A 20211-nucleotide genomic window follows, 5' to 3' on the forward strand; every position below is an offset into this window, starting at 1 on the left:
TTTGTAAGTATATAATTCAGTGGTATTAAGTATATTCACATTGATGTTCATTTCTAAAAGTTCGTTTCTAGAACTTTTTCATGTTTCAAATGGAAACCCTATACCCATTAAACAAGAAATCCCCATTTCTACCTTTCCCCAGCCCTTGGCAACTACCATTCTTCTTCCTGTCTTTATGAATTTGACCACTAGTGGTACCTCATATGCATGGAATGTTACAATACATGTCCCTTTGTGTCTGGCTTATTTCACTAAGCATAATGCCTTCAAGGTTCATCTATGTTGTACACGTGTCAGGTCTTCATTTCTTACTAAAGTTAAATAATAATCCATTGTATGTATACACCACATTTTCTTTATCCATTTTTCCATTAGTGGACATTTGAGTTGTTTCCACCTTTTGGCTATTGTGAATAATGTTGCTATGAACATGAGTATGCAAATGTCCATTCAAGTCCTGCTTTCTGTTCTTTTGGGTACATACCCAGAAGTGGAATTGCTGAATCCTATGGTAATTCTATGTTTAATTTTTTGAGGAGTCACCATGTTGTTCTCCATAGTGGCTATTCCATTCCCAACAACAATGTACCAGGGTTCCAATTTCTCTACATCCTTGCCAACGCTTGTTTTATTTTGTTTATTATAATAGCCATCCTAATGGCTATAAAAGTGGCTCCTCATTGCGGTTTTAATTCACATTTCCCTAACAATTAGTGATATCGAGCATCTTTACATGTGCTTATAGGTCATCTGTGTATCTTCTTTGGAAAAATGTCTGTTCAAAACCTTTGCCCATTTTTTAAAGTCATTTTTCTTGTTTCCCTAGGTTGATTTTGTAACTCTTTTCTATTCATTGTACTTTTTCTTTATTTCTTTTTTCACCTCTTCTTTGGTCTGCCTTCTCTGGTTTTCATTGAGTATTTTATATGATTCCATCTTATCTCCTCTCTTAACATGTCAATTACACTTAAATGTAGTGGTTGCCATGTATACTGTCCTGCCTCCTGCCTGTACCTGGGAGCTAGGTCCTACAGCTTCTTTGGGGTAGGGTCACTTTCCAGTATTATTGGCCCTGTGATGTCCCTGGAATATCGTATGTTGTGGCTTCACTTTAATTATTGCCAAGTAATCAGCAAGGGGAGTGTAAGTGTATCCTGAGAGAAGTGAGTTATAATCCCACAGATAGGAGGCCTCTCATTAATTCACAAGCAAGGAGCACTAGCTTTTAATAGGGAGGAGTGGGGCATTTGGGCAGGCTCAGCAGGTTGAAGGGAATTTAGGGATTCAAGATCGTTCAGGTATATGAACCTAAATGTCCCCATCTCATATGACTCAGTTCCGCTCTTTCCCAGCTAGGGCCTTGACCTTGATATATCACCCCTGCCGAAGTGGAGGGTTTAGTCTTTGCAAGTTTCCACTTGGCTTTTGTACTATTATGTTTAAGTCCTGGGACTGGTCCTCAGTTTTCTCTGTCTTCCCACCGCAGGAGATAAGAACCTCTTCATATGCTCCCAGAAGGTCTTCTGGCTTTCACACTTCACTTTGAATTGCAGATCTACCACTCTCATCATTGTTACCACTTCCCAGCATCAAGTCTATTTGGCAGTAGCCGTGCCTTCCTATGTGCTTACAGGAACTATTTCCCCCGTACTTTGACAGCAATGCATGTTCTTTCACTGTCCACCACATGCTCTTTTCCCGTTACACCACAGGTGAAACTTGTAACAGTTGCCCTGCTTTCTTGTGGTCGCTATGTTCTACCCATCACTACTGATTCATTGCGGCCCGGTGACCAATGGCCAACCCCAAAATGCAATCAGAGTGTCTGCTTTCTTGGACCATTCCTGGCACCAAATCTTTTAAGTTGGGTTCCATGAAAAGTAAACTGAAGCAAAGATGAGTGTTCAGGAAGTTTATGAAGGAGTGCACTCAGGATCAACACCAGTGGAAGGGGAGAAAGGACAGTAGGATCAAACAGAGTGGAAAAAAAATGGGCTGTGACACTGTTATACAATACTGTTTCTGGTTCCTGAAAGGTAATGTGTAAACCCTTGGAATTTGCCAAGTAATAGGACTGTTTTTGCCATTTACTAAAAGGGTCTGGCCCTTTTAGCACTTATCAGAGCTGTAACAAACGACATAGCTTTTTTTGTATTTAGCTGTTTAACGCCTCTCTTCCTCTGATAAATGTTATGAAGGCAGGAACTATGGCTATTTTGTTCTCTCCTGTATCCCCAGAACTAAACTCAATGCTTGACATGTAGGTTTAATAAATACTCACTGAGCGAATATGTAAATGAAGTAATTAGTATAGATAATAGTGATAAAGTGTAGTGGTTAATAGCGTGGCTCTGTAATCAGGCTGGGTTCAAAACCTTCCAAATCCTAACTTGTCCATGGAGAGCTCCGTAAATGAGTCCTCCCTTTGCACAATGGACAAACTTCAGTTTATCAGTCCACGTTGAGTTTGCCAGCCTGGTGGAACTTATCCTCAATAACCAAGCCCCAGGAGAACAATGTGGAAAAAGAATACCTATTTATCAGCAGCAGCAGTACAGCATGGCACTTAAGCACAAAGACTATCTGGGAATCCCAGAACGGTCATCTCAACCACAGTACTTGCCCTGTTTGTACATCAGTTTCCTCATATGTGAGGAGTCTAACTCATAGCACCTAGCTGAAAGTTGTTGTAAGGGTCAGGTAGGTTAAGATATAAAAGAAACAGTGTCTGGTACCCAGTAAGTTCTTTATATGTGTTTGCTATTATCATGATTATTAATTTAGGTTGGAAGACATCTCTGGCTGGACACCTGAAGCTGGTTAGTTGCATAAGACATTCCCTCTAAGCGAATAAATTCATGCCATAGACAAATAATAGGTCAGAAATATCTATATGGAAAGGAAATATTCTCTGGCATTTCCAGGAAGCTGTAGGGACCTGGTTGGTGGCTCTTCTCTATTCTATGGACAGTTCTCTCTGAAAATCTAGGGTGGATCATCTAGGCACAGAACTCTGCCCTTCTTCCCCAGCACTGTGAACATCCTGGCAGATTTTGGCCCTTTGTTCTCCTTATTATAGATTCCAGAAAGGCCACTCTCTTTTGGTTAAGTATGGCTTTTTCTTCTTTCAGATTACAACACGATTACAGTTTAGTTTTCTTTAGATATATCCTAGGACCAAGGCAGAAGCATCATCTTGATTTCAGTTCCTTCTTTACCAAATCTCCTTGCACATTTACGACAGGCTGGTGCCTCTTAGGGTGAGACAGTTCTTTTTCTTTTAAAGATTTTATTTATTTTATTTGAGAGAGAGAGAGAGAGAGAGAGCATGAGCAGGGGGAGGGGGAGAGGGAGAGGAAGAAGCCGACTCCTCACTGAGCAGGGAGCCCAATGTGGGGCTTGATCCCAGGACCCTGAGATCATGACCTGAGCTGAAGGCAGACAATTAACCGACTGAGCCACCCAGGCGTCCCTGGGTGAGGTGCTTCCGAAGGTACAATTCTAACCTTTTCCCTTATTATTTCTCCAAAATCTTAAAGTACTTAATAGTAGCCTTCAAGCTGGGAAACTGATATGCCCTGGGGGCAGAGATCCACAAAAGTCCTAAGAGTCATTTCACCCCGACAATTCGCTATGGCTTTAGGGACAGCTATCATGACTACCTTCCTCAGCCTTAGGGTCCACATTTGTAGAATAACACCTGCCTTGCAGTGTTACTGTAAAACTGAGGACAGAAGTAGGGTTAATACCATGGAATCATATAACAGGCACACAGAAGGAAAAAAAAAAAAGCAAATTATGCCCGTACTGACAATTTTCTCTTGTTCCAGTAAAAAAAACATCTACAGGTTGAATGCATATTATCCCTGATAGGTAAAAAAAAGGGGCAAAATGGATAATGGCAAGTCTTGATATCGTCTCATCTCAGTTTCCTTAACATAATTGAAAGGGTCTGGTCCGTGGCTGCAAGTTCAAGATTTGGAGTCACAAAATATTGGGTTCCAATTCTGACTCCGCCCCTTATTAGCTAGTTGTATGATCTTAGTTTCTCAACCTCTCATGGTGTCAGATTCCCCTAAAGCCAGGATAATAGAGACGGATAGACTTTCTTAGCCGGGACTAGACTTTCTTCTCTCTCAATTTCCTAAATCAGAGGGGCAGGAAAGCCAAAGGGGGTTTTACCCCTCTGGGCAGCCACACAGCAGGCACAGAGAACACGGAAGACGGAAGAGGGCCGCGAGGCGGAAGGGGGGCGGGCCAACGAGGTGGCGGGCAGGCGGGGCTGGAGTTCCCGCCTCCGATGCGTGCGCGCGCACGACGCACGCATGCCCGCACGGCACGCACAGCACGTTGCGGAAGCGCGCGCGCAGGCCCAGCCCTCGTCGCCGCCGCCATTTTAGCTCCTGGTTCCGGCCGCACGGTGTAGGCTGTTGTAGCGGGAGGGGTGGGGGTCCTCCAGAGTTAAGTAGCTGCCCTCGACTGTACCGATACAGCCGCCAGCTTCTTTTTTTCTTCTTCTTTCATAACCGCCCGCTCGCAGTGTCCGAAGATGTCCAAGCGGCACCGGTTGGACTTGGGGGAGGATTACCCCTCCGGCAAGAAGCGTGCGGGGACCGATGGGTAAGCCAGGCCGGGGGCGCGAGGCAGCGGCTCGGGCTTTGTTGGGGTCCCGGAGGAGAGTGGGCCAGGATCGGCCTAGCCACATCGGCCCTGGAGCCCGACCCTTTGTTTTCCTTTGGGCTTTGCTCACTAGCGGTGGGTCGGGGAAAGCGGCGCCACTGCCGGCGTTCGGCTGGGCAAGGGCGCGGGGAGATGTGTGGCGCGGCCGCCGCCCGGCCCAGTCTGGAGGGTGGAGAGGCCTGCGTGGCCACGAGGGCGCCTCCTCCCCGAGCCGAGCCAAGCCGGAGTCACTTCGAGGGGAGCAGGCGGGAGGGAGCTGCGGACCTCGTGGCCTGGGTTCCCGGGTGAGGTCTGGAGCCGGGGGAGAAAGTGGGGGAGGGCGCGGCGGGAGTATCCGCTTCCAAGGGCACCAGGTACTTCTTAGGCAGAGCGACCGCGGAGAGGGCCTTGGGGGTCGCCTGGGTGCCCCGCAAGGAGAAAGGCGGAGGGCAGAAAGTGAGGAAAGCGCGTGGATTCTTGTGTAGGTTGGAATGGGGGTGGCGGGAGTTGAGTGAGGCGTGCAGACGAGTTCTCGGGGGAAGGGAGAGTAGAGGGCCTGCCGGGAGAAAAGAAAACGTGGAGTATACCTGATGGGTTGGAGGGCTGGTAGTTTGGAGCCGCTGCATTTGTAGTTTGGCGGGAGAGCTTGTGCCTCAGTCCATTCAAACACTTCAAAGTAGATACTAAGCAAACTTCCGCTCTCTGCCTACGCTCCCGCCATCTCCTTTATTTCCTGCTTTGGCTAAAACAGTGGTTATTGGGCAGTCCTGGAATAGGAATCAGAAGGCATCCCCCCATCCCCCAGAAGTTCTTGTTTTATATCCCCCCTCCTTCATTAGTAGCTTTGGAAACACGCAGACACTTTTCAAAAATATTTTTAATATTTATGGCAAAATGTAGCCGGTGGGGAGGTTGTTTGGGAGTTTACTCGTGGTGTTTCAGATTGCTTTCTCTTAGCATTTCCTGAAAGCTACAGAGAGGAATTTAACAGTTGGCTTTAGCAATTTCATCAAAATAATTTCTTGTCCACTGTGTGTTTTCATTCCTGAAGCTCAGAGATTGATTTGGGTAATTCAGGCTAGAAAGCAGAAGTATGCATATCCAAATACTATTCATAATTTTATTATTGTGTGTGTGTATAAAGAATGTATGGAATCGCTGTGTCAAGTTATCTATATAAGTTCTGTGAATTTTTGTTGGCCCAAAGTTCATTTCTGTTGGTTTCCAGGTATCTGTTAAGTGTCTGTGTCTGTGGAGTATAAGCCCGGGTAGGGTGTACTTTTTGATACCTTCCCATATATTGAATGTGGAAAGCAGAATATGTAAAATTTAAATCTTGTAAAATTTTTAGTTTACAATGTTAGGCATTAGTTTTCTATCTTTTTAGGATATTAGTTTTCTCTCTTTAGGATCTTCTTTACTCCCCTCCCCCCAGCAAAACTTTAGCACTTTTGGTTAAAGACTCCTTAGAGCTGGAAGTTACTTTGAAGAGTATAATCAGCTCCACTCAAGGCATGACAAATGGAGATGCAGAGTTGTTAAGGTGGCTTGTGCAACCTTACACAGTTTACGGCTGGATCTAGAACCTCGATCTTTTCATTCTCACTCTTAGCCTCTTGCTTTTTTCTATTACAGCACAGAATATGGCTGTAGTTAAGTCAGTGCAGCCTATTTGAATGACGTTTGTAATGGGTTGGTGAAGTAGGGAGCATTTGGTTCTTGGTTCCTGTGAGGTGAAAATAAATTGGCGTGTCATCTGGCTAAGATAAAACTGAGGTCTCTCACAAGAGTTCAAATTGAACAAATGACACTAGGATGCAATGAATTCATTTATTCATGTTTGTATGTATGTGCACCATTAAATGCTTCGGGGTTAGTGGCCCCATGGTATATGTATGGGGTTGCTCCCTTTCTCTTGCAAAACAGATAGCCCTAGTAAAAATGTGGATTTTTTTTTAGGTCTATGATGGTGACATTATGAGTCTCCTGGATATTATATGATATCTACCTGTTGGTAAAGGAAAGTTCATGTTTGGAATAAAGCCCAAATTCTGAGATAATTCTGGAGAGAAGTTTGTATACACATTCCTGTATCACTTCTCATACAACTAATTCTTTAGCAGTGGGTTACAATTGTTAATAGTGCTTGGGGTCCACCCCCCCCATTTGATAATTTTGAAAGTCACTTTTGTTGACTGCTATGCAATCTTGAAGTTGGTGTGTTTTTTGTTTTGTTTTGTTTTTTAAAACCCTGATAGTTATTAACAAGTGGTTTTATCTGAGGGAGAGAAGCTTGTCAGTCCTGTGAACTCCATTGCTGAGTATGGCTGGCCCATTCCCCAGTACTGAGAAAGAAGGTAATTTGGTGGGAGATTTCATTGAGATTCAGGTTCCCAAACTGTGTATGGCGTTACTTATTCTTGCTGTATTTTTATTTGGAGGTCAGGTAGAGCAGTTAAAAGGTTTCTGTCACATACTGACCTTATTTTTTCATCATCCCACAAAATTTGCTTTATAAAATTATTTTAACAAAAGGACAACTGAAGTATGGAAAAAACTGCGAACATAGGGACACTTTCCATTTTTGATGTTTGTTTTGGAGAGTACTTCCGAGTAAGAGCTTTTCTCCTTAATTGTGGAAAAGTGAAACAAATACAGCATATGTAGAGTACATACTGTGCTCCCAAAACTATTCTGGGTGTTATGTGTGTATAACCACATTTTCACTACAGTCCTGTGGTACAGGTGAGATAAGTCACTTGCCCCAGGAAATACAAGAAATATCCATACATAAAGAAATAAAAGCAAAAATTTCCCTGAAATCTTCATCCTCATCTTTAAGCATTTGATGAACATTGTTTTTGAAAAGTTTTTGCATGTTTATTCACAAATACAAACTATAATATTTAATATCAATGAGACGTTTCAGTATGGGTTGTTTTGTGCTTTGATTTTTATTTACTAAGAAATGTGTCATAAGCTAGAATAGATATGCATTATCCTTTTCATTGGCTGTATAATATTCCACTCATTAACAGGTATCATAACTTAACCTACCCAGTTTTCTGTTCTTTGGTGTTTAGGTAGTTTCCCAATCTTTATTGTTTTACAAGTGAAAGGGATGGAGAACATCCTTATGTGTACATATTTGCACACTTATATTGTTAGGAGAAGTTCCTGAAGTGATATTGCTAGATAAAAGGCAATGCATATTTAAAATATTCTGATTCTGATAACCAGTTTTTACATCTTCATTAGCAGTACTGTAGTGCCTGTTATTCCATGTAGAATTTTATCATGGTATTGTAAATTAAAGAAAAAAAAATCTTCAGTGATAAGCAGTATTTATCAGGCATTTACACTGTTCCAGGCACAACTTTAAGCACATTATATATATTAACTCATTTAATTCTTGAAATACTGCACAAGACCTATGAATAGCCACATTTTATAGATGAGGAAAGAAGTAACTGTGGTCATAGAGTTAGCTTAAGTGCTGAGCCAGGATTGAGCTGAGACAGTTAAGAAACATGTGCTTAACAACTGTGTCATAATTGTGTCTACCTGACAGAATTGTGGCTGTGTGATCAATAAAGCACTGCTTTTTACTCAGTTTTTAAGCATCATATCTCAATGAGTAAATCTTTTTAATAATAAAACTCCTGTATAATGAAAGTACCTGTTTAAAAAAAGAAAACAGGCGGGGTGCCCGGGTGGTTCAGTGGGTTAAGCCCCCAACTCTTGATTTTGGCTCAGGTGATGACATTGGGGTTGTGGGATCCAGTCACAAGTTGGGCTCTGTGCACAGCCAGAGTCTGCTTGTCCCTGTCTGTCTGTCTGTTTCTCTTAAATAAATAAATAACCTAAAAAAGAAAAAAATATACACAGTAGTATACATGTTACTTATGAAGTAATGGGTTTGAGAGTGCCCACCTTAGTTGTTTTTTTTAATCCTCCCTCTGCCATTGAAAGTAGATAGTTTGAATCATAGGCAATATTTAAGGATGTTGGGATTTGCTTTCTGCATCCTTCCTGTTGCTTTATTTTAATCTCAGCCTATTTTATTAATACCTTTGTCCTTGCAGGTAGTAAATTGAGGCTTACATCTTGCCAGTGGTTATACAGCTATGATCTCGGTGCTCCTTTTTTACTCTTTATCCCCGTTTCTCAGTCAGCAGTTAAATCTTTCTGTCCCTAGAATGTATTTTATGCTCCCTGTGCTGTAGTTATTTTTGGTAATGAAGTTTCTGGTGAAGTAGGCCCTTGAAAAACATCCTTGTATAGATACTACAAAGCAAAGTGTTAGATTTACTTTGATGATCACTCTCCATCCTCCGTATTTTATAACTCTGGAAAGGTTAGGTTCATATGTTAAGTGCCTGGTGCTAGGAGTGTAGAAGTTCATTAAACTTCTGTTTTTGTCCTATTGTCTCTTGATGGTCATGTAATGGTCGTCTGTCCCCCCTCACTCCTAGAGTACTAGAAACATGAATCCTTTGCATTTAGACCAGGTGTTCTTTAAGGGTTCTTTTATGTCTGGTGACCTTTAAAGATACCTGGTCTTTGAACCATTCATGGCTACAGTGCTTTTCACTTTGCTGGGCACACTTCTGTGTACCCTGTTAGAAACTTTTTCATTCACGTTAAATAATTAACGAGCACCTTAGACCAGAGACAGAATGAGATAAGCAAAGAAAGGATGGTTGATGGCATATTTCAGAGATAAGTCAGAAAGCTGTGAGTTCTGAGACTTGATTTTGTATGTTTATTAGGTTATCCTTTGGGGTTTTTTTTCCCTTTGACTTCCTTTCTCTTTGTGCACGTGGGATGAAAGGCTTCAATCCTAGCTTGTATGTCCTGTGATTCTGTAGAAGGTGAACCATGGGCTGGGAGAAAGGAGGATCACTTTTCATATATGTATTTTATATTTAAATGAAAAGTATGTAGGTACGACTATAAGAAAGGATGTATATGAAAGGTGTGTGTGTGTTTATATACATAATAAAGCTTTTCTTGAAATTCCTATGGAATACAATTATATTTTAGGAAGGACAGAATAAAATACAGTTGGTCTGCTTACCATTTCTGTGATTGGGGAACCATCCTAACTCCTGTTGGCTCTAGAGTTTTAGCTGTATTCTGTCAAGGGTTTTGTGTTGTCCTGCTGATGTGCTATTATAGAGAATGAATGGTCGTTCCTACTCAGCTACTGATAATTGGTGCCTGGGAAATTTGTATGTCTTTTGTGTCTTATGGATAAGGAATAATGACGTGTTTAGTGGTTTGTCTTACAGCTGTATGTTGCCTTACTATTTCAAGTCTGGGTCCAAATACCTTGTGGCAGGTTTGCTGTGGGATGTGACCTGAAGTAAATTGGATTAGTAGAATAAATAAGCAGAGATTATTTAAAAATTATTAATGTATTAGAAATCATGTCTGGTAACTGGAAGTAGATACTAGAATTGAATACTTCAGGTTGACCTAGATTTAATATAGTGGCCATTGCATGATTTTAACATTTTAAAACAACTTACGGTTGTTCAGTGGAGCTTGTTTTTAATGATTACATTTCACTTGATGGATGTCCAAAGTATATATAGGTTTACAAAGTTTTGCAGTTGCTCTTAAGGATATTATGCAGATGAAAACAGAAGAATGAAAGTGTTTTAATTTAGTTTTTCTATAGGACAAATATATGCTTGTTAAAATTGGGGAAGTGCTGTAAAGTGTAATTTGAAAGCAAACTCACCTACAGTCTTTTAACTCATATTTGTACTACTGTTAGTGAAATAGAATTGTCTTTGTGTCCAGAAGCAGTTTTGAATTTTGAACATACCTCTTCCAGTAACTTGAAGGAGAATCTGGGGAAAATTGTGATGCCATCCTTTTTTTGCTTTATTTACTCCTACCTTTTCCCCACCTTGCCCTCAGTCTTTAACTTCTGATAAGTAGGAAGGGATTTTTACTTAATCAAGTCCGAGTTCTCAGACTTGTGTTATCTCGGCTGGTGATTAAAGGTGTGGAAAGAGACTGTCCCTTAACAGAATTTGAGGTCTCATCAAAGAGGGAAAGATGTTTATGGGTGAGGCATGGAGAATTCTTCATAATAAGGTCTTTTTCGTTGTTGAGTTTTACATTGGTTTATTCATTTGGTTGTTGGACATTTCTGTTCTTTGTGACTATAACACTGCCAAGAACATTTTGCATAAAATTCAGAATCTGAATTCTAAATTTTTATTTTTAGGAAGGATCGAGATCGTGACCGGGATCGTGAAGATCGGTCTAAAGATCGAGACCGAGAACGTGATAGAGGAGATAGAGAGCGGGAGAGGGAGAAAGAAAAGGAGAAGGAATTGCGAGCTTCGACTAATGCTATGCTTATCAGTGCTGGATTACCACCTTTAAAAGCTTCCCATTCAGCTCACTCAACCCACTCTGCACATTCAACACATTCGACACATTCTGCTCATTCAACACACACCGGACATGCAGGACACACATCACTTCCACAGTGCATTAATCCATTTACCAACCTACCCCATACTCCTCGATACTATGATATTCTAAAGAAACGACTTCAGCTCCCTGTTTGGGAATACAAGGATAGGTTTACAGATATTCTGGTTAGACATCAGTCCTTTGTACTGGTTGGTGAGACTGGGTCTGGTAAAACAACACAGGTGAGTTATTATTGTATACCGTGGTACATACTGTATTAATGTTCATGTTTACTAAATGTTGCTTATTTGATCCTGGTAGTCCTTCACATTTTCTATCTGGTAGAACATCCTGAAGAATAGCTACTTTGATGTTTAGCACTTTTTAGTGACACACAGAGTGGGAACCTTGTAGGGAGTGCCTCTTTTCCTAGTCTGTTTTGTTAATGTTAAGTATGGCAGAATGATGCTTTCTGACCACTTTGACTCTGGGATGGTATAAATTTGGAGGTACAAGTTTTGTTTTCCATTGCTTGAGTGTAGAGATTTGAACCATTGGGGCAGTTTTGTTTTTGTTACTCTTGTGTGTTTGTTTTGTAATTGTTTTGAACCATGTGAATATTATCCTTTTTTTTTTTTTAAATGGAAGAGCTGAATAAAGTCTCTTTACCCATGACCTCCACATCCATTTAGTTACACACCCCCCCAGACACATAGCAGTAAGTACTAGTGTCTTGTAATATATCTAGGATATTTTTCAAGAATGGATGAGGCATTGTTTACTGGGCCCATGTTATAGACCTCTAGGCTGCTTCTGATGGTTGTTTTTCATGAGCAAGTAGATCCAATAGAGTATACTACAGAATTTGAATTTTTACAAATCTGATATGTGAAAAATGGTGTTTCAGTATAATTTTTAATTTGCATTTCCTGCTATGAGTGAGGTGTTACCATATTTTCGTATCCTTGAGCCTGACTACCAGTTCAGAATTTCTAAGAGATTACAAAAGTAGTAGTCCCTAGCCATAGATTTTCCAGAAAATCTGGAAAGTCCAAGAAGTGTCTAAATGAATTTAATAACTCCTCTTACATGTAGAAATCATTATTATTGTATTGTATTTCTTCCTGGCTTGTTTTGTATGTTTAGTACCTGTGATACATGTTTATAATTGAGCATACTGCATATGCAAGTTACTTTTTTTTTGTAAGTTACATATGCCACAAACCTATCAATTTGGGTATATCATGGAGACATTTTGAAGGCTATAATGGCAACCAGAATAGAAAACTTGAAAACTTAAAGACTCAGTGAATATGGTTTTTCTTTATAAGTGAAAGAAAACTTAGTGTTGATGTTAGGAACTGAAACTGATAGGTTTATTTTTATCACCTTACGGAAATTTAAATAATGTGTGAAAAGATGTAGCTTTAAACTTATTTTAAAGATTTAGTATTTTAAAGAATTGTTTCAACTGGCTTATCTGCTTTGCATAGTATTTATCTATCTAATTAGCAGTTGGATAAAGCTAAGCACTATGTCCTTTGTATGTATTTGTTTCAAGAACACTACAAGAAGTTGTTAATCACCATTTTACAGATGATCAAAATGAGCCTTAGATTCCTAAGAATCTTAAAGGTTTAGTGGGTTGCCTGTGGTTAGGTAGTAGATTTAGGTGAGCTCAGTATTTAAAGCTTTGTCTCTTTGTTTTATAGCCAAAGTTATATTTATTTCATTCTGCTCTTCTGTGGTCTTACATGGCTAACCTTATTTCAGAGATGAGTTTCTTTAGCAGCAGTTAATGTAGAAGGTCAGGTCAGTTCAAAACGAGAGGTTTGTGATTATTTGGATGAATATTGTGGTTTTTTTGTTTGTTTTTGTGTACTTAGGATTGCAGGGCATTTGGGGAGTTCAAAAGGAAACGGAGCAGCTTAAGTAGTGAATTTCACCCAAATGTTTTTTTGGCATGCTCCTGTTAAAATTTTTGACTGAAAACGATTAAGAGTAAGCCATTTTTGGTTATCTTTTTGTGCCTGTCAGAAAATGAGACCCTCCAAACAAAATCTAAAGTATTGACTCTAACTTTTGACTGAGACTCACAGTAAAAGTCATTATTTTACATTGCAACTTGGTATGTTCATACTATATCCATATATAAGAAACTAAATCCAGTTCAGGGTGAACGGAGGCACAAGTTCAGAGAAGAGAAAGCTTTGTATGCCCTGGGCAGCATATGGGGTGTGTATGAAGAGGGAGATGGGGCAGGTGAGACTGGAACAGTAGGCTGAGCCTCGTATCATGCTGTAGATTGGGGAGCCACCAGAGCTTTTTGATAGGGATTGTTACAAAAATGTCCTCTGTCTAATGAGAACGTTGACGACAGACTATGTAGGAAGTCATAACAAAAATTTGACTCCATATAAGGTAGTAGAATGGAGAATAAACAGTAGACTGGAGTTAGGATGTTAATACTACTGGTGAGACATGGGAGGATTAATACGTGTTGGAGGAAGGTGTGAAGTGGTTTTGGTTTTGAACTTGTTGAGTTTGGAATATCAATAAAATATTCATTCCTCAAGTGGAAATGACCACCAGGTTAGAATGGGAAACATAGTTAGGATTGTCAATGTATTATAGGTAAAATTAGTAGAAGTCAGGAGAATAAATGAGACCAGTCAGGATAATGTGTAAAATAAGATTAGAGGGCTGAGGATCAGTTTTTTGGGACGTAGCCTCAAATGGAGGAAGAGAAGAAGCTGAAAGGAAGGAATGATCCTTGGCTTGAACAGGCCAGTACACTGCATATTTCAGTTCCTGCTTCCCTTCTTAATGCTATTCTTAGAAATGTGGATAGATGCATTGACTGCGCCGTTTTCCAGATACTGTCTGGAAACCATTGAACGTTCCTGAAACTTTTTCAGAGGTCCTGGGATTTTCTTTGTATACGTCCAACAAGACAAAAATAGTGCAACACATTCAAAATTGAAGACGACAAGAGAATCCAACAGATTAGACATTAGAGATACGCAGAAATGCAAAACAGTGTACTCTTCCTGCTAATTTTTCTTTTTTTCTTTTTTTTTTTTGTTTGGAAGATGTAATTATTTTTCGTAGAAAATATTTGTGTTAGCATAGAATGGGTTTTTATCGTTAGGAACTAATATTCTAAAAGGTTTTTAGTTTTAATTTCTTCATATAGTAAGTCTATTAGTTATTTGGCATCCTTGGTTATTTTAAAAGCATAAAGAAGTCCTGAGATCAAAAGTTCAGAAACTGCTGAATGAGCCAAAAATATTTATATCTTGCTTTTAAAGTGGGAGTAAGTTATCCATTTCTCTGGAGTGAATTTAAAAACTTTGAACATTCTTGCCTTGAGAATTCCAAAATAGTTTTAAATAGTTTTAACTGAATGGTAAATGTTTCTTTGAATTTCATTTTGTTTGGTCTTATAAAGTACATTTTACCTTTGTAAGAGGCTTGCTGAAATGAAGATAAATATATAAAACTTGGCTGGAAAACCACTTAAACTTTGGTTTGGGGGTTTACAGACCTAGAGAGACCCTTCTCTTTTAGGGTGGTATTTATTTCTGTTCCTTTTAAATCCTTTAAAGATAAGCATTGTTACGTTCTTAGAGAAGGGACATAGTCACCCCCTCCCCTTTTAGATATTCGTACGTGAAAACAGTTATCCCCAAATTGCAGAAGTAACCTAACTAAAATGTAGTAATGATACTGCGACCAGTATTCTTCAAGTGCCTTTGTACAAATTCTGTACTGGAACTCCCCGCCCCGGCATTTTCTGTAGTGTTTGAGTTTGACAGGCTTTCGGATGCTTTGATGGAGAGCCATCATGACTTTAATGTAGTGAGTGGATTCCCATTTAATGTAGTGATTACTTAGATTTTTCCCATGGTTGTTATCCAGGTAAGTGAGTGAAGAGTCATGAAATTAGAGGTTCTGTTAGCTTCTGTTGGTAATGGAACAAGGAGGCAATGCGCTGTCGTCATGGCAGCCAACCAACTTGTGCTTGTTGGTGTTTTTTCTTGCTTCTCTAGGTGCCATTGAATTTGAGATTGACAATTACTGAAATCGACTTTTAAGATGGCACCTAAGGTGTTCTTTGTGCATACCTCTCCTGAAGGCCAAGGAATATGGGTTAGATTCTGCTAGCTTACCAACCAAATTTGAATTGACTTAAAAGGCATAGCTCTATAACCACAAGGGGTTGTGATTTCTATTTTCACCTGCATTTTGTAATTCAAATTGTATAAGAATTTAATAATTTCTGAGAAAATTTGTGGAAACTCACATTTGTTATAAAGTAGAATTTTTCGTAAGTTGGGTTTTTTCCAGTGTATAGAGAAATGTTTAATGATGAACAGCTGACACTGTAGAGAATGTTCAGCACAGCTCAGTGGCCCTAGATTGCTGAGGAGTACACAGTACGTCATGTGAGTGTGTGACCCCTCCTTGGGTTGGAGAGCTCAGGCTGTGAGTGTTTAGTCTTAATACTTTGGTGTGCCTAATTGATTTTTGTTTTAAATTATTGGAATGCAATAAAATACTACATGTTAAATATACCTGATATGCAGGCAGAGTAGAATTAATTTAAATGTGAAATTATTTGATAGATTCCACAGTGGTGTGTGGAGTACATGCGATCATTACCAGGACCCAAGAGAGGAGTTGCCTGTACCCAGCCCAGGAGAGTGGCTGCAATGAGTGTGGCTCAGAGGGTTGCTGATGAAATGGATGTAATGTTGGGCCAGGAAGTTGGTTACTCCATTCGATTTGAAGACTGCAGTAGTGCAAAAACCATTCTTAAGTAAGTACTATCTTTAAAAATGTATACTTTGTTTCTCTATTTTTAGTTTTCTGCCACTAGATAGAGGGCTTTGCTAGGGGAGTCGCAAATCATCCAAATTTAGAGTAGTCCAGAGAAGACCTTCTTAGACTTATTCACTGACTTTTTAAGATGGATTCTCTTTCTTGGTAGTAATATATATAGCTGTTTCAGTAAACAATGAGCTTCAAAGGTCAGGTTTTAGTTATTTGGTGCTGTATCTTAGGTGAAATGTTATATCATTTAAATGTGATAGAAAAGTGATACATCTTAGTAAAAGATAGTTATTTTTAGAAAGAATGATGTGTGGGATGGGATAGGAATTATTTGGGAGATAGGGCTTTTAATGTTAATTATACAGTTATTATTGTACATATGTTAGGAGCTAAAAGGAGGACTCTTCTGTTGTGTAGTACACTCTTGGAGTCTCCTCAAAGTCCTTTACTGTTTCATTTATAACTGTGGTGCACAATTGACTACCGTGTTGAGCTTCTTCCTAATATTTTATCTGTCCTAATTGTTTTTCATCTTACACTTATATTCTGCGTAAGTTGTGAGACATATTGCCTGATGGTAATTCTTTTGAAGATCTTCCCCTTTTGTTGCTTCTGTTTATTCTGTATATATGTGACATTTAAATCATTTTTAAAAAATGATTTCTTTGTCATGATGTAATCTCCCTGAGATTTTTAAAAGACAATTTTGGAACAAAATGTTACATGGGCAATGAAATGAGTCATTAATGGCAGAAATATATATACAGTCTTATGGGAAAAATAATATAGGAATTTTCAAACGTATGCAGAAGTACAGTAGTATAATGAACTCCCATGTGTTTATCATGCATCTTCAACCATGGCCCATCTTGTTTCATCCATATCCAAACCTTTCCCTGTCCCATATAATTTGAAACAAATGTTAGACATTATATACTTTGATCTTTAAATATTTCAGTGTACATAGGTAAAAGATACAGTTTTTTATATAGCTGTGATGTTCATAAGTTTAAAAACCTCAATAAAACATCCAATCATTCTTCAAGTTTCATGTCAATTTTTTCTAGTTTCTTTGATAAGTATTAGAACTTCAGGTTTAAGAATTCAGTATCTTTAATAGCAGCTGGACAATTTAAGTCAGCTTGTCTTTGACTTTAAGGCATGTTTTTGGCTTATATCTTAAGTTTCATTGAGTACGTCTTTTTAGTTTAGTGATAATCATGATGAAAGAATTACATAAAATCATAACTTAAGATTTCGTATTAATTTAAAATGCAGATGATGTCAAGGACTTGAGGACAATAAAGGGCAGATTTTACTCATCTTTAGAAGAAATAGTTATTTTGACATTTGATTCACTAAGTATTAAATGTTCCTTGGCAAGCTACAGTTGAACAGGAAAAACGGAATTTGGAAATTGGGAGAGGAAAGTTACGTAATACTGGGTCAGAGTGTGTGTGTGTGTATGTGTGTGTGTGTCCGTGTGTTAGGAAGTGGTAGGCTTTCAAAAGATGTATGCTTGTGAAAGATTTGGTGTAGTTAATAGGGAATGACAAGTAACATATAAATAGATTTGATAGATCAAAATGAACGTGTTTTTTGCATTGTGATGTTTTCTTATGAAATGGTTCCCAGAGGCTATAACTAAACTTTAAACAAAAAAGCCCACTTAATTCTGGACAGGGCAAGCTTACTGGAATATCTTCTAGAATCTGAAGAACTAGAAGCTAACCTAATACTGTCTTTAAGTGATACTAAATCCTATTTAATAATGTGGAACGAGTGATAGTTTTTATTTTTTTTTTTAAAGATTTTATTTATTTATTTTACAGAGATAGAGACAGCCAGGGAGAGAGGGAACACAAGCAGGGGGAGTGGGAGAGGAAGAAGCAGGCTCATAGTGGAGGAGCCTGATGTGGGGCTCGATCCCATAACACCGGGATCACGCCCTGAGCCGAAGGCAGACGCTTAACCGCTGTGCCACCCAGGCGCCCCAGAGTGATAGTTTTGATAGTAGGAATGCTGCACCAGATGGAGTGTTGTATGAATCCCTAGATGTATTTTGTATAGTCATCTATCAGCTCATTTCTTGAGAACCCCAGATGTTAAAATCAGCTAGAACCTTAGCTTAAGGAGGATCAGTTACATAGTTATTTGTAGAAGAGTGAATACCTAAGACAGCTATCAGTCTCCTCCTTTATTATTCTCATACATAGTTGACCTTTGAGCCACATAGGGGGTAGGAGCAAACCTCCCCTCCCCCCGACAAATCTGTGTCTAACTTTTGACTTCCCCACAGGTTACCTACTAATAGCCTGCTATTCAGTTCACCAATAACAGTTAACACATATTTTGTATGTCATGTATGTATTATCTACCATATTCTTAAGGTAAGGCAAGGGAAAAATCATAAGAAAATAATTTATAGTCCTGTACTGTATTTAGTGAAAAAAATCTCTGAATAAGTGGATCTGTGCAGTCATATCTGTGTTGTTCAAGGGTCAGGTGTGGATATAAAAATGCGTAAGAATCCATTATTTAGCCAGAAAAAAAGGCTTCTAATTTTTATCATAAAGAATGGTAAAGAGGACTGACTTCTGGAGATTCTGCCTGAGGGACTCAGAATTCAACCATACTCTTCCTGATTTCATTGTTGACAGTAAACAAATACTTTTTTACTAATTAAATTTGTTTGAGGGTACTTTAAATTAGTGTATCCTTAAATCATCTCTATTTACATTTAGAATCCAAAGATACTTTTTCTGGTGTTTGGAACACATATCCATAAAGTCTAGATTCTAGATCTAATATTGTGCTATTTTCAGAGAATTGGATCTAGTATAAGTTAGTGCACTCTGTTAGTCTACCTTTAAAAACCTGTCCAGGGGCTCCTGGGTGGCTTAGTGATTAAGCGTCTGCCTTCGGCTCAGGTCATGATCCCAGCATTCTCGGATCGAGCCCCGCATTGGGGTTCCCTGCTCAGTGGGAAGCCTGCTTCTCCCTCTCCCACTCCCCCTGCTTGTGTTCCCTCTCTCACTGCCTCTCTGTCAAATAAGTAAAATAAACAAAATCTTTAAAAAAAAAAAAACCCCAGAAAACCTGTCTAGTCCCAGTAGACAACTTAGTTTCCAAGCCGCCACAGCTGTAAATCGTTTTTATATTTCATTTGTTGTGATTTTTGCCCGCTCCCACCACTTTTTTGAAGTATTCCTTTTGCAGTATGCTTAATGTTCCTTTTGCTGTTTTGGCTTGGAAATTACGAAAAAAAAAACACATCAAAAAACAAGTGCAATAGCTAAAGAAGAGCACACCAGTCAGTGGAAGATGTTGCCAACTTTGTGACTAGTTAGTGAAAAATATCTTAATTCACTTTAAGGAAGAAGAGGTGATACACTGTTGCAGTGGATTTTAAGAAGCACTTTGGAGTTGTGACAAATTTTAAGAAATCTGTTCATTTATTTTGAGGGAGCTGATAATTTTTTTATGGAATAAAACAGTTTGATAGTCTTGAACCTTCAGGCAGACATAATATCTGAAGTTGGTAATTTTGTACCTAATTTAGTTATTTCCTTTTTGTACCCTGTCCCCCAATCTGCAGATTCTGAGATATTTGGATATTGAGGGAACCCAGTAATTTACATAAGTAATGTTTAGTTAGTCGTATAGTTAATTGAGTGCCTTCTGTGTGTTGGACAGTGCTAGCTAGCTGAAGTACTAAAAAGTAGATCTGGTTCTTGTCCCCATAAAATAAATAAAATTTCACATTGTGATTAGGCTTCTGAAGGAGAATACTGGTGTTTGAATGAAGGCATGATTTGAAAATTCAGTTTAGACTGGAAAAGAGAAGATGGAATAAAGGCCTGAGTTGAAAGGAATGGTTCTCCAGGGTAGGGATTGGGGTACGGGGAGCAGAGCTTTCTTGGCAGATGGAACAGCATTTTTTTTTCTTCTTAAAGATTTTATTTATTTATTTGAGAGAGAGAGAGAGTGGTCACATGACCGGGGAGAGGGAGAAGCAGACTCTCCGCTGAGCAGGGAGCCGGATGGCAGGGCTGGAGTCCAGGACCCTGGGATCATGACCTGAGCTGAAAGCAGACACTTAACTGACTGAGCCACCCAGGCGCCCATGGAACAGCATTTTTAAAAACTTTTTTTCTGAAGGGGGAGGAAAAGTACTTTTTAGAAGACAGTGCAGTTTGTGTATTTAAAGTATCCAAATGATTGGGGCGCCTGAGTGGCTCAGTCGTTAAGCCTCTGCCTTCAGCTCAGGTCATGATC

The 20211-nt window shown here is 39.2% G+C and overlaps 1 protein-coding gene across 1 annotated transcript in view; it reads left to right on the forward strand.

Moving 5' to 3' along the window:
* Window positions 1-4370: 4370 nt before the first annotated feature.
* DHX15 (DEAH-box helicase 15) overlaps window positions 4371-20211 on the forward strand; it is a 58699-nt gene continuing 42858 nt past the window's right edge. The window contains exons 1-3 of the mRNA XM_040625115.1: window positions 4371-4620; window positions 10904-11339; window positions 15726-15919. Coding sequence (XP_040481049.1) covers window positions 4550-4620; window positions 10904-11339; window positions 15726-15919 — 701 coding nt within the window. The 5' untranslated portion in view covers window positions 4371-4549. The remainder of the gene's footprint in view (window positions 4621-10903; window positions 11340-15725; window positions 15920-20211) is intronic.

The sequence above is a fragment of the Ursus maritimus genome, unplaced genomic scaffold (assembly GCF_017311325.1).
Source record: "Ursus maritimus isolate PB19 unplaced genomic scaffold, ASM1731132v1 scaffold_8, whole genome shotgun sequence".
Lineage (NCBI taxonomy): Eukaryota > Metazoa > Chordata > Mammalia > Carnivora > Ursidae > Ursus > Ursus maritimus.